The 14326-nt window shown below is 34.8% G+C and overlaps 1 protein-coding gene across 1 annotated transcript; it reads right to left on the reverse strand.

The window, feature by feature from the left end:
- Positions 1–251: 251 nt before the first annotated feature.
- On the reverse strand, positions 252–14074 carry LOC128227160 (gamma-aminobutyric acid type B receptor subunit 2-like). Its single transcript, XM_052937419.1, has 9 exons — positions 13978–14074; positions 12605–12691; positions 9675–9825; positions 7279–7393; positions 6141–6251; positions 5711–5833; positions 5390–5536; positions 908–1096; positions 252–380 (listed from the first exon to the last, which is right to left on the reverse strand). The coding sequence occupies exons 1-9, from the start codon at positions 14072–14074 to the stop codon at positions 252–254; spliced, it is 1149 nt and encodes a 382-aa protein (XP_052793379.1).
- Between the last annotated feature and the right edge of the window lie 252 nt (positions 14075–14326).

A 14326-nucleotide genomic window follows, 5' to 3' on the forward strand; every position in this document is an offset into this window, starting at 1 on the left:
AGATTCGTTTCCCCATTGGTTAAATGAAATACCTGACCAACGTTTGTTTTTAAAGTTGTCCATATTTTAACCTTTACAGGTTATCCGAGGTAAATCCATCATCAGCCATGCTAGTTGTGTTATCCTCTTCAAAAAAAAACTATAAAAAAAAATGCCTAAACGAACTGCTTAGCTAGGTCTGGTCATTTTCCCTAATGGTTGAATAAAATGCCCGATCAGCGTTTTTCTTTACTTGGCATTGTTTGTTTATTTTAGTGTTTATCCGATGTATGGTCATCCGTAGCCTTAGTGTTGGTTGCCGGCCCTGATCTGGTATTTGATTTGAACATGGCGCCGTTATTTTGTACTGCAGTTTCAACCTTTGAGTGAACAGCATGTATCTGAAACAATTAAATGTTTAACATTTCATAACAGGGTATGTTTATATACAATCAACATGTCTTTAAACAAACATTTATCATATTCGCTAGCTATGCCTAAGTGTCTTGTCTTGTTTGCAATAAGTGTGCGAAGTATATGGGGATATTCGATAACGAGGAATATTTTACTTTTTTGTATTCTTATGGCCATTATAATAAGGGACTGACATTCGTTTACAACAAACAATCTTAACTCTAGACTATACAATGTCAAATCGACTTGTTATAAGTTCGTGAAGTAAATGGGATTGGATATTCAATTAGGTGACAAGTAGCATCCACTTAATTACGAACAAAGATACAACTTTACATACTCCACGCCATTTAGAATACAACGTGGAACACTATATATGTTTAAATGTGTTAACGAATTAATAATTGATTGAATACTCACTTATCTTCCTTTCTAGGAATAAAAAAATGTATTGTTACAAAATAAGATTTAATAGCCATGCTAATGCAAACCGTTATCCAATGATGTCGTATACCTTTGGTAGAAATACCACAAGCTGTGTGACTGTAGTTCCAATGATGATACATCCGGACGTGATCCCATACAGCATGACAACCTCATTCTCCAGGAGAAGAGACAAGGTGAGGCCAACCGCGCTCAGGACGACCACGTTGTACAGACAGAGGCCAATCTGTTGAGAGTCGTTCAGGGCCTCGATCTTTACCTGAAAATGTTCATGGAAAATAGAACCTAAATAAATTTAGTTCCAATATTTTGGCAACTGAACTGCTCATGATTTAACGTACGACAAATAAAAAACAACAACTTGTTCTCGCTATTAAGTTACAATGTTGATATACGGTTTAAATAACATAACATAACATATCGAACTGTTTTTTCTGCATTAAATGCTTTTACATTTGTAGCCTTTAAAATACGTATACAACACATTCAACAAATATGAGTGTAGTCTGAGTGGTGTTCACACATTTGTGTTTCTAGTTCAATGTCTTATTGGTCATTGTCTTGTGCGTCGTAACAAACTGCAATGTAATTGTCATTAAAGTTTCATGTTCGTAAGCGTTCAGGGAATTTATCATCCGGATTTTTGGGAGACTTCCTAAAAGAAAATTTGAGAACTTCTGGATGTTTTGCTTAACTAATGGACTAAATGGTCCTATTAACAGGGTTTGTTATGTCTTATTTTATTTTATTGAGAATTTCGTCAAGAAGGACTTTGTGTTTATCTTTATTCATATGGCATTAATGGACATCTTAATTTGTAGTGTTTCATTAGATATACTTTAAACACATCGGAAAAGTTACTACGCCGCAAAAAATATTGCTCTTAACTACTTATTTACAGGCAGGTCATGAAATATTTAGATGATCCACGGACGGCAATCAAAATATAAGGAGCGTCATTGGGGAACAGCGTCCTCACACGATATGTTCTACTTACATTTGCAAACAGCGGTGCGGAACGTACACAATAATAAATCGATTGAGTTCCAATTTACAATATATTATTAAAGGATCGTGCAGTGAACTCGAGTTTGACTGACCGTTTCAAAGCGAAAATGCTATCATTTATCAGGAAAGGGTTTTTCGATTCCTGTCTTGGTCTGTTTGTGTTGTGTGTAAGTGTTTGAGTCTCTTTTAATGTCGTTTTGGTATTTCATATTTAATTGGTTTAAGGATAACAGTCGAAAGATAACGAGCGTCATTGTGGAACAGCGTCCTCACATAATATAAACTGATTGGACTTAAATTTGCAAACAGCGGTTCGGAACGTACACAATTTTTAAAAATACTCATCATTTATCGGGAAAGGCTACTTTGATGCGATATGGTCTGTTTATGGTGTGTGTACGTTTGTGTTTCTCTGTTAGTGTCGTTTGGGTCCTTAACTAGTGCCTCTAAAAACGGTTTTTGAATTAATGACTACTGGCCTTGTACAAGTAGTTTACATTGTTTTATTAGTAGTTGTTATATTGTGCAAACATGCTTTACATGTCAAGACACCAGATACAACTGCAAGATTATTTGTTTTTAAAAATGCATAAAATTGATACCGCTGTGTACAACGCATTGCATAACTGATGAAGCACAGCGAAGTGTTTGCTTATTTTTTTCACTTAGACGAGCCGTGTCAGATATATGTGTGTTATTGAAATCTGTATATCTACAAGCTGTGGGACTAATACGAACCATTTTAAATCATCCTTACAGCTTTTCTTTTCAAAAACCTAATTATCTTAATGTACAACTCGAGCACAGCTTTTAAAGCTTTCCATTGAACAAATAGTAATAAATCAATCAAATGCCCCATACTGGCAAAGCCTACATTCCGTATACAAGTACCAATAGTTTTTTTTTCTAAATTGATATTAGTTAAATTATATAATACAGCTAAATTAACTGTTTCAGATCTGGAAAGATTAAGTATATTTCATGACACATATAATAAATATACTCGTTAGTGTAGAGCATGATCGTTGTTTGCTGTTATGTTCTAAAATGTCACATCCTTGACACCCGACTCATTCGTTTAAGTTTTCTTAAATGGTGCATCATTTAGAGCTGACTCATTCTTTATTTATTATAATAGCGCCTTCTGGATACCCGACTTGTATGTTTGGTCTTAAATGGCGCCTACTTGACACTCTTCTTTTACGTATGGTTTTTATTGGCGTCTCCTTGACACTGGATACAAACTCGTACGCATTGTCTTAAATTGCGCCTGCTTGACACCTGACTCGTACATATGTTTTAAAACGCCTTATCCTTGGCACCAAACCCGACCCATAAGAGCCGACTAAAATGGTCCCTTCTTGACCCCCGAACCATGTTTCGAGCCTGAAAAAGCGCCTCAAAAATACCCGACTCATATAAATAGGGTGTTTCATAATATATGTCCCCTTTAAAAAAACCCGTTTTTCCTAATTTCCTGTTGGCCGGGCTTTTAATATGGCACAATCCAGGGAATTGTCCAGAAGTGGTAAAATCATTCAACGAAAGCAAATCATCAATTACAGTTAATATCAGAACCATAACAATAAATATTTAGATTCAGTGTTGAATATGAAACAAAAGAGGTTTGAAGAGGGCCAAGAGACAGACCGGCGGCCTAACAACCATTGATGTCTACGTCCCGTTTTAAAATGAGAAGTATGTGGAACTAAAGAAGATATACGATATGTAAAACATCTGAAAGGTCTGTTCTTCGGGTGTTAGTTGACATTGACAACGCTGCAAGTTCTACCAGTGTTTTTAGACTTCTAAAGAAGGATTTAAAGCATACACCATAAACTGTTTTCATAGCATTTATCATTTGAAACGTAAAAACATTTCAAGCAGTCATTTGTAAAATGGATGATTTAGACGAAGCCTATTTCCCTCTCAATGTCCACGTAAATAAAAAGAACTGTAGGTATTGTAGAATTGAAATTATTATAATGAGATATTCTTGAACGCTGAAAAAGTTACAGTCTGGGTAGCCTTGAAGTGTTGTACGAATTATAGAGTTGTTCTTATTAAGAATGATGATGGCAACAAATGTCGTTACCTGAATGTTTTGAAAAATATATTTTGCAAGCATTGCTAAGGTAAGCTATTTATATACTATCTATGTTGTTAACGTAAGACGGAGCCATTTGTAGAAAAACACTGGTGTCATAAGAAACTTTCAACGAAGACTCAATCGTAAATGCAGAATAAGGACGTCATGTGGAACAAATATTGTAAACAGACTTATTAACAAAGCATACTGTAACGTAGATGAAATTATAGGTTATTTAACATTGTTCTGTACAATACGGATATATATTTAGACGAGCACACAGCTTCGAAAGTCATATTATCATTATTATTATTATTATTATTATTATTATTATTATTATTATTAATATTAATATTTAACATTTTCTGTACAATACAGAATATATTTGGGATAATATTTATAGGTATATAATAAAAAGGTCATTTGAAATATTCCGTGTTTACAAACGACAATATTGATCCAATAATAACAGAAGCTTTATTGTAACGCTTTATCTAGAAATATATCTGAAATAACATCATATTAAAAATGGAATCATGTATATGGTTTTGATTAGCAACACCTGAACATCGGACGGATGTTTATGGTGTGAATTGGCGCCTCCTTGATACCAAACTCCTTATATACCCGACTCGTAATCATGTTCTAAAATAGCGCCTCCGTCATATCCTCCACATGTATGCTCTAAAATAGCGCCTCCGTCATATCCTCCACATGTATGCTCTAAAATAGCACTTCTTTTATAACAAACTCATGTTAGTGGTCTTACATAGCGCCTTGATACTCGACTCGTAATTTAGCGCGTCCGTCATACCTATGGTCTAAATAGTGCCTCCTTGCCACTGTAACCGTAATTATCGTCCAAAATAGCGCCTCCGTGGTACCCAGACACATATAGGGTCTTAATTAGCCTCCTTGTCATGACCGACTCATGTGTTTTGTATTCGATAGCGCCTCCTTGGTACTCGATTCGTATTTATGGTCTAAATTAGCGCCTCTGTGATACATTACATATATGAATGGTTTAAAATAGCGCCTCCCTAATTGCCGGCTGTAATTATGGTCTCAAATTTCGCAATCCATTTACCAGACTCATATTCATGGTAAAAGAAATGTACGGCATTGATTCCAGACGCATGTTAACGGTCTAAGATAGCGTCTTCTTAATAAGCTTTTCAGCAGTTACTGCTAAGCAAACATTACAGTTGGGCGAATTCGATTACATATTACCTGACTAATTAGGTCCTTCACAGACGATTTCCATTTCGTGCCTTTTTTCTCTGTCGTAATGAATACGTTGAGTGATTTTTAGTGTGGTTTTCCGACCAATGTTTTAAAGCGAAGCAATACATGTTGGAGCATATGATTTTCATCAAATACCCCTACGTACCGACTCACAGATGGTGTTCGGGTCATGTTTTAAATATGATAAGGCATTGTAAAGGATGACCTTACGTGTCGTGTTTCCCAGGCAAGGAATGCTCCAAACGACAGAAGGGCGCCCTCTATAATGTAGATGGCCCAGCCGAAGTACACCGAATAATCAGACCTGCACATGCGCACAAACGGTCGAATTTCAGCGTCGTTTCCTTCCATATGCACCTAAAAACAAAAATCAAATAATAGTTAATATCTGCATATCGACTTCTAAACATACTAAATACTATATTGAGCTTGTCCCTGTCGTTTTAATGTCTTTATATCATTATGATTACAATGTTAGAGTTTGACTTCTCTAAGAACACCTTTATACAAACAGTATAACACGAAGGTCACCTCTTTTTCTAGGTACTGCACTACCACCGAATGCGGCCCAACTGCCTCCCATGCAATAAGGACGCCGGAAATCACAGCAACTAGGATACCGATTATTGCAAGAAGTTGGTAGTCTTTAATTGTCTAGAAATGTTTAAAACAATTGTTAAGTAAATTTGTTTTTTATAAACTCGGTTTAGGGGCAATTTACAGGTAACTTAGTCGAAATTAAACAAAAGATGCAAATAAAAATGCTTGTCGATAATAATGTCGACACATGATTCAGATGAAAGCCAAAAGAGCATTGGCCGTTGTGTTTCTCGTAAAAAGTGGGTTTTATAAATTATTAAAATTTGAAACCAGATATTACGTACCTTAATACAAAAATTTAGAGACTGTTCATGCGTTTTGATTTGTTGCAACACGATACCATTAAGATGTTGATTAAAACTCTTACCATTTTAAGTTTTTTGTTGGTGAAAATTCTGTGAACTCGCCATGTTTTAGTGAATAGCGCACCAAATGTCACTGTAAACCCGATACAGAAGAGGCAGACGCGAGCCTATACAAGTAGAAAAGGATAAACTAACAGAACCAAACATTTACAAAAGGAAAGATGTAAAACACTATCGAATACAGTTTTGTCCATTCCAGCATCAAATTTTACGTGGATTTGTGGTGTTCGTACGTTTGTATCTCTTGTTATATTTTGGCCCTTACCTTGTGTCTCTAAGGATTTATAAAAAATACTACTGGGTTTGTCCCTGAAGTTAATAGTGTTTTATTGTAGCCTTGTTGCTTATATGTATGTGAAAAAATGCATATTTCAAAGATAATATATTAATATTACCTTTTCCATGTCGGTCTGATTAAAGTTGTATTTGAAAAGCATGAAAACCCCATATACATGTATGCCAATTATGAAAAGAAACATTGCTGTTTAAAACAAAAATTGAATACCCATGTAACAGTGCAAGTTTATAAACAAAATGGCAAACACAACAAAAATGGAATACGCATTTATTATATACAAGTGAGTTTTGGGGAACATATTTTTTCAGGACATTGACAGTGTCGATATTTCACAATTCATTGACAATGCTTAAAACAGTACCAGCATACCTCGCACAAGCCTACGTGGTATTCTGGACAATAAGTACATTAAAAATCTAACATTAAAGGACCGTAACTTTGCATGAAACCACATTGCCTTCACATATTACAGCCGTATTTTCTGAATATTTGATGTAAACGTATCGGTTTAATTGAAACTATTTATTATAAAATGATATGTGTTACGTTGTAAACAAACTATTCCATAGTTTACATTTTCCATAATCATCAGTAGAAATAGTACTTAAGTAACAAACAAGAGCGTCCCGTAGTGATCACAAATACGTGTATGTTGTTCCTAATGGTTTCTTCCTGATAACTATGATGGTTCTTCCTATAAATGCAAAAATTGTCACATGCAAAGCAGTTCCCAAGATTTGAATGAAAATCTTGAATTGGTTTTATATTGTGCAAGGATGATGTGTTTGCATTTTTTCTTCGACACACAGACAAGCTTAAAAGGACCACGACATCACCTTGCAAACTGCTCCATACGTCGTCTCTGTCGGTTTGAGAAAGACAGTTGAGTAGCACATCATACATCCAAACAGTAACATGTTGTTAATGTTCGGAGAGGACATCTTCACTGATCTAGAAAAAATAGTAAACGATATGTCGACTACTGGTTGACACATAGGATTAAATAAAATTAATCATATACATATTTAAAAACCGTTTCATATTGACGCCCTGCTGTGTCTTGTACAAGTGTGTGAGGTAACACAAAGCATGACATCGAGGGGTGAATGCGAAAAGGTTCTAAGTGACATTAAATAAAGAAGCAGATAGAACCTTTTCGCTTTCACCCCTCGACATGCTCTTCAACATTGGTCTGATCCATAAAACAATTATGAATAAAACGTTCATACATGTATCGTGTAAGCATTCTCTTCAGTAGATACTTTAAAAGCAGGACTCGAAATATGAATATGAAATGACCGCACATTACAAAGTAGACATACCACGTGGCAAAATATTTTTCGCTTCAGATTGGAAAATCACTGTAAGTTTGATATTTCCATATCATTTTTACAATACATAGGGCAAACTTTGAGTACAATTGAACACTATACCTTGTTCCTGAGCGATATGTTGAGCAATTTATATTTTTATCCATAAACGGGGGCAAATGCTCAGAATGTATAAAATATTTTTTGTAAGTGAAAAAATAAATAACTTTTCTGGTCCAAAAATATGCTTATATGTATAGTTAGGCCTAAAAAAATTGTGTGGTTAGGGTAACATGGCCCCCAAGAATAGGTAGGGTTTTTTTATTTAAATTTTAGGTTTTTAGTTTGGTACAGGTTTGTTTTCTCTGTTTTTGTCCTTTCTCAACAGTATTTCAGTTATATTAGGACATTGCTGGGGCTAAACATTCGGTAACTATGATTTTCCTGGATAAACAGACCCTTAGATTGATAGACCGGCGCTCTCCCAACTGAGTTAGCCGAGTTTTGTATTTCATTTCTATACTAGTAGAATGTTTGCCCTGATGCTATTTTATTTAAACTATTTTTTATGATTGCATCATTGGATAAAAAAATGACAAGTGAAAAGAGTCATGCTTGTCCCGCAGTGGTGGTCGGGGTATATTAAAATAAGTCGGAATTCAATCTTATGTTTGGGAAAACCTATACTATTATCCAGAGACATTTTGTACCATTGTATATAGGTTACTCTAAAGAATGAAAAGTCGGAGAATTTCCCGATGAACTGTACGACAGAAATGTCGTATAGCTGTTCTTTATACAAACATACAAACGGGTCCATGGCTCCTTGTCGGATGTTGACATGTCAATCTCGAATATAGACCCCGGCTCTTAAGAAACATTATCTCTACATCTTGGAAAATCATCTCGGGTGTTATGAGCTTAAAGTCCCGACGTTCTGGAGTGTTATGGCGACAACACGCCGTTTTTACGATGTTTATGACGGCGGAATTGGTCGCCATGTTTTTCTTGTGTAGCGATTCGCACAACTTATTATTTTTTTGCTGTAGCGTTTTGCACAACTCAATATTTTGCGACGCGCTGAGCATAACGCCCGTACAGTACCGTACCGAGCACAACATGGCGATGTTTTTTCGCAAGTCCCACCAAAAAAAGTAGGGTCGGCGGTATTTTCCATGTAGGGTCGGATGACCCGAACCACACAATTTATTTTTTAGGCCTTACAACGTACGCCTATCAAACGGAAGTTCCAGAATGTAAATTCTATCCACAGGGTATATATATTCCTACACATGAGGTTAAAATTCTATAGAAATATGCAATTTTTGTATTCTGTTATTAAGACAAGCCAAAGTAATTTGGTTATAGGAAAAAGAAGTTTAGAAAGTTACAATGGCCAACCTCTCTCATTTTTTCCTCGAGCACAATTGAAACATGTTTTCCGATAAATGTTGTCTTACAGCATTAGAAAGACATATACATGTTTATATATGACAAATAAATACCACAATCATACTGCTTAGTAAGTCACACAATTTATTTATCAGGAAAGTTATCCTATCAACACGATGCACGTCGTCTGTTTTTGACAAAAAAGTAGAGGTATTGCGTCGTCGGTCGCTTTGTAATGCGAAATAGTTCACATAAGTTGTGTACCAATTTAAACCGTGAAAGAACAATTGTTGTGTATACACGTGTTTCTTTTTACCGAACATGATGTTGACTCGTTCGAATCGTTATGTCACGTGGTCAGCTTTTGTCTTGTGTTAGACCTATTGCCCACTAACACGACTTTTACTTTGGGGGTCTCTCGTGTAATATTAGTATAGTCTTAATGGCTGTAAGTTTAAACAGGACCTCTGCTTAGTTCTGGACTATTGTGCCTACCCCTTTTCAAGAAAGTTTGTATTGTTTTAACGTACCTGTTGCTCCTGAACACAATGTTGAACCCAAACAAGGAGAGAGCCAGGATAATCCCACAGGCTGCCAAGGTGCACAAGGTTATGTACATTACTGGAGGGATGGTGATCTCTCGGTAGGTCACGTATGTAGAGTCACGTGGTATTTTGTTGTCTGGAAGAAATATGTGTAGTCTCAATTTGTAATGGCCGTCGTGTTTATACAAGTAAGTAAGAACAAAGACATTAGTCTTAAGCCATGTTGGATAGGAGCATTTTCTTTTTTTATACCAAGTAAGTCTGAAGTGTTGTCTAGTATTTTTACGGATTGTTTTAGCGTCTATAAAACGTCGCCTTGTACTTCGTTTATAGCGTTATCTTTAAAAACAAACTCTAAGAAATCCCACCATATTCAAAGACTTAAATCCAAACTGTTTACTCCAAAACGTGTGAAAAATGTAATCTTTATATACTCTTATTATAAACCAACAGGCAAGGAGCCTACATGTACAAACATGCACAGACAGATATATCATATTCATCAACACTCACAATTAATGAGCAAAGACACATAAGAATGGTGTTCAGAAAGTTTCGGGACTGGTATGTACGAACAGACCCAACGACAATACTTGCTATTTATAACTAAGTACTATAAGTATTATTATATAAGGTGAATATAAATGCTTATAATTCATTCATTTACAATGCAAATGAAATTAAGTTATTTTTAATTAAACTGGTATTTTTCATTGATTTTAAATGTATAGTCATGTGACAATTTCTGGTAACGCCTAAATTATCCGGATGAAAAGAAATATAATAGAGTTAAAGATTTTCTTCGAGGAGTGACAATTTGTCTGCTATAACCATCTTAAACCGACAAAGTTATATACATCCACATGTGAACGATATAATTGTTCAAGCAACTTAATGTAAATGACATCAATCTAGCCAATCAAAGCGTAGCGATTTTTGCCTGCGTAAACAAGTCGATTTATTTATTTGGTAGTGACGTCAAACCTAATGATCACCTTAAGATATTCAATGTACAAACAAACCATAGTCAATTGGTATTATCTTAACAGGTATTGCTCGCTGGGAACTACTATGTAAATTCAATGTCCGTTCTAAAAATAATTAACATTATACAGTTATTGCATGGGCATTAGTGTAACAGTCAAAACTGTTGTCCCGAGGTGGAGAGGATGACTTTTGAACTGAGGTCCCGAGTCAGATAGGCCGAAGGCAACAGTTCAGAATGTCATCCCCGACACTGAGGGGCAAAAGTTTTCACTGTTACAAATGCCAATGCAACAACTGTTTTATTACCTGATTATATATTTTGTTTAAACACGAAAGAGACAAATACCTTTGTAAAGCGAATATATTGAAGTTTCACATATTGATTTTAATTACAAATACCGGAAATTCACGAGTTTAAACGATATGCAGTTTATATTTACCTATGATGGTGTCTCACGCGCGTTTAACAGTTCAAACTGTCAATAGTTCAAAACATTGTAATGTTATAAAATTTTACTATTTGTAAAACAGTCAAAAATAGTGAATTACATTTATATAGGGCATCGGTTAATAGTTTTGAGTGATATTTTCAAAAACCTTTTCAAAGCATTTAAAAAAACAATTTCAAATGACACAAAATAAACATTGTTTGCTAGGCACCCAAAATCAACATACTTGCAAATAAAATATCTTATGTGCGTTTAAACGATAATATATAGGTCGGTTATAGTTATTACAAATAATTTCCGTAAATTATCACGGTCGCTGTGGCTCACTTTGAATCAATCGTATAATTTGTAATATATGAACTAATCCCTTTTCATGCTCAATTGTTTTTAAACAGAAATGTTATACGGTGAGTAGAAATACTATAACTAATTTTCAATAATGATAGTAGGACGTGCACGATTTCAACATATTTGTTAATTTCACACTACTTTTAGTTTACAGTCCTATCTGTAATACTATATGTCTTACAATATTTATTTAAAAAATCAAAAACATTTTCACTTTCCAGATAATATGCCAAGTTTGAGCAGGGTATAAGGATTTTTGTGGCAATAATACTCGGAATGTAGACAGTCAATTGATATATGTACAAAACAGAGTACTCAAGACAGGATCGAAAAGGAAGCTTTAAAGCTAATGATCTGTTACGTCAGTAATTCAATTTGCTTGTGCCGGTGAAAAAGACGCAATGATTTAAACTATTTAACTGGTTATAATATGGTTGATAGGTTGAAAATTCTCAGGGCTTATTCACCAAAAATTGTGAAGAGGCCTAGCCTTTTCATTTTGGGAAATTTAAACGCGTGAAATTCTGCAAATTGGGAAATTTAAATGCGTAAACGTCTCAAAATGGGAAATTCCACATATGAGGATTGAAGACACCTTTTAAACACAGGTCAAGGTATCCATATGAAACTCCTAGCTGATTTTTTTCATAAAATGTATGACCTTTTTAATATGAAATGTGTACAAACACTACACAGGGTCAAGTTTGAAAGGTCTAAAATGTATTGACTTCCAATTGATACACATGTAGATCTTATCGGGGGAGACTTTGACTTTTTAACATGACGCAATGACAAGGGAGGGAGAGAGATTAGTTTTAATCTTCATAGAGTTGATTGTAAATCGAGGGAAAGAATTGAAAACAATATATGGACTAATTGGTCCTCGAATAACATCTAAGTTATACAGCATTCTTCTGATGTTAACTTAAAAGATAAACATAATAATTTGCTCAAACAGAATAAATTTTTATTGTAAATATTGGAAGACAGATCTTCCTTTTTGGGAAAAATATCTGGGAATTGTGAAAAAAATATCTGGAAATTGGGAAAATATGCCATTTTTCCCAATTGTGAAGTAGCTTAATTTCGGCCCCTAGCAAAGAAGGTGAAAAAGCCCTGAAGGTGTTATACCTTTCCATTTCAATACTCCTTTCAGCCAATTTATTTGCTTGGTATTAGTCGCCTGTGTAACATAACCGACATTCACCCTTTTTCCTCCTGAAATAAATAGAACTTCAAGGAATAAATTTTCTTTTCATTAGGAAACAGTAATTGATCAAACGACGATAAATTGTATTATTAGAAGGAACGGATATACGAGTAGAATTATAAACATAAAGTGGTATACTGTTTGCAGTGACAGTTCAAAATGTTAAACAGCGTTAACAGTTTCATTTGAATCCGGTAGTCAGTTTGTTTAATGGCAGGATAAAAACGAACGTTTCAAACATAATATTATCAAAATTAAGGCATTTTCTAAAACATTAAAGACCTTCTACCTAGACTTTAAACGTTTATACCAAACTAAATGCAGAAATTTTTACAAGTGGGTATTTATTAAGTTCTAGGGCAAGAGTTATGCCCAATTCAATTCAATAACTTAACATGTATTATCTCCTTCTTCCTTGTATAATGAACCCTAAAATGAATCAGTATTCTAAGACTGGAATCATAATCCTACATTGCAACCTTTATAAATTACCGTATAAATACAGACATAATATTTAAAATATATACTCTTAATATCACTATCCATATAGTTGTCAACATTTTAAGAACACAAAACCACAACAGATATATTTGGAAATTGAATACATACGTTCATACATCAATATTTACACCTCAACTTCCATTCCTTCGGACTCCACACACATTGACCAACCCAACTGCGTTCATACCCCGATAATGACATTAACCCCGCAATTCATTCCTTAATTAGTAGTTGTACTATATTAAGTGTTTGCTTAGTATGTTATGACACATAATGCTATATATAATAGCAAGGAAAGGGTAAGTAGAAAAGCAACGGTTTAGTGAATAAACCTTATGACGAAATGATTAGTTGTGTGTAATCTCAGTTGTTTGTTTCTTTCCTTTGTTTATGCAACGCGGATGCATTAAGACACATACAGCTTTCGAGATGCCTTGTGGATGATAAAGATGATTCCATAGCACATATTAATAATATCATTAAAACAGCCTTTATTCAGTGTCTCGTTGATTGACATGCAAAACACATGCAAATTGTCTCCTATAACAAGTGTTCCAAGTTACATTAAAGCTCCACCGATTTGTCAGTTATGGCAACTACAAAAACAATTCCACGACGCAAACCATGATGCAAATGACTTTACGGGTACCATAAAACACCATTGGTTTTCGAAATAGCAGACGAGATAATGTTATGTTAGTTATATATAGTATTGCCAACGATAAGGATACTAACTATTTTGAATCCCGGATCTGTAAAAGCAAAAACCGACCCTTGACAATTACAAAAGTACCTTGAATGCGTTGTAACACCATGCTCTTGTCAGGATCAGCGCCCCCATCTTTAAATGAGAGGCGGCCGGATATTCCGACGAGTGACGAGTCCGCCATACAGTTAGATATGATTTCGTTAATGTCGCCGTCGGCGTATGTAAACTCGCCGAGCGTTTTCTCATAACCTGTTGGAAAATCATAATACAACGTGGCATTTTAAATTCCTTGAGGTTAATTTGAGCACTTTCTTGAATATTTTGTATCAAATGTGTTACGTAATTTAAGGAAAATGCAGGGATTAGAAAAATACAAACTCATAATGCGGTGTATTGCAACCAGAAACCTTAAACTAATAATTTAGCTATTTTA

This window comes from Mya arenaria, chromosome 1, assembly GCF_026914265.1.
Source record: "Mya arenaria isolate MELC-2E11 chromosome 1, ASM2691426v1".
Classification (NCBI taxonomy): domain Eukaryota; kingdom Metazoa; phylum Mollusca; class Bivalvia; order Myida; family Myidae; genus Mya; species Mya arenaria.

Bases quoted from the DNA above. Each gene is read 5' to 3' on its own strand.
- LOC128227160 (XM_052937419.1), bottom strand. From the start codon at position 14,074: ATGGCGGACTCGTCACTCGTCGGAATATCCGGCCGCCTCTCATTTAAA. The intron at 5,537-5,710 runs GTGACCTTCGTG...TTTTGTTTTTAG, and splicing joins TGCAGTACCTAGAAAAAGAG to GTGCATATGGAAGGAAACGA. The intron at 381-907 runs GTATACGACATC...TAATTGTTTCAG, and splicing joins TTGTGGTATTTCTACCAAAG to ATACATGCTGTTCACTCAAA.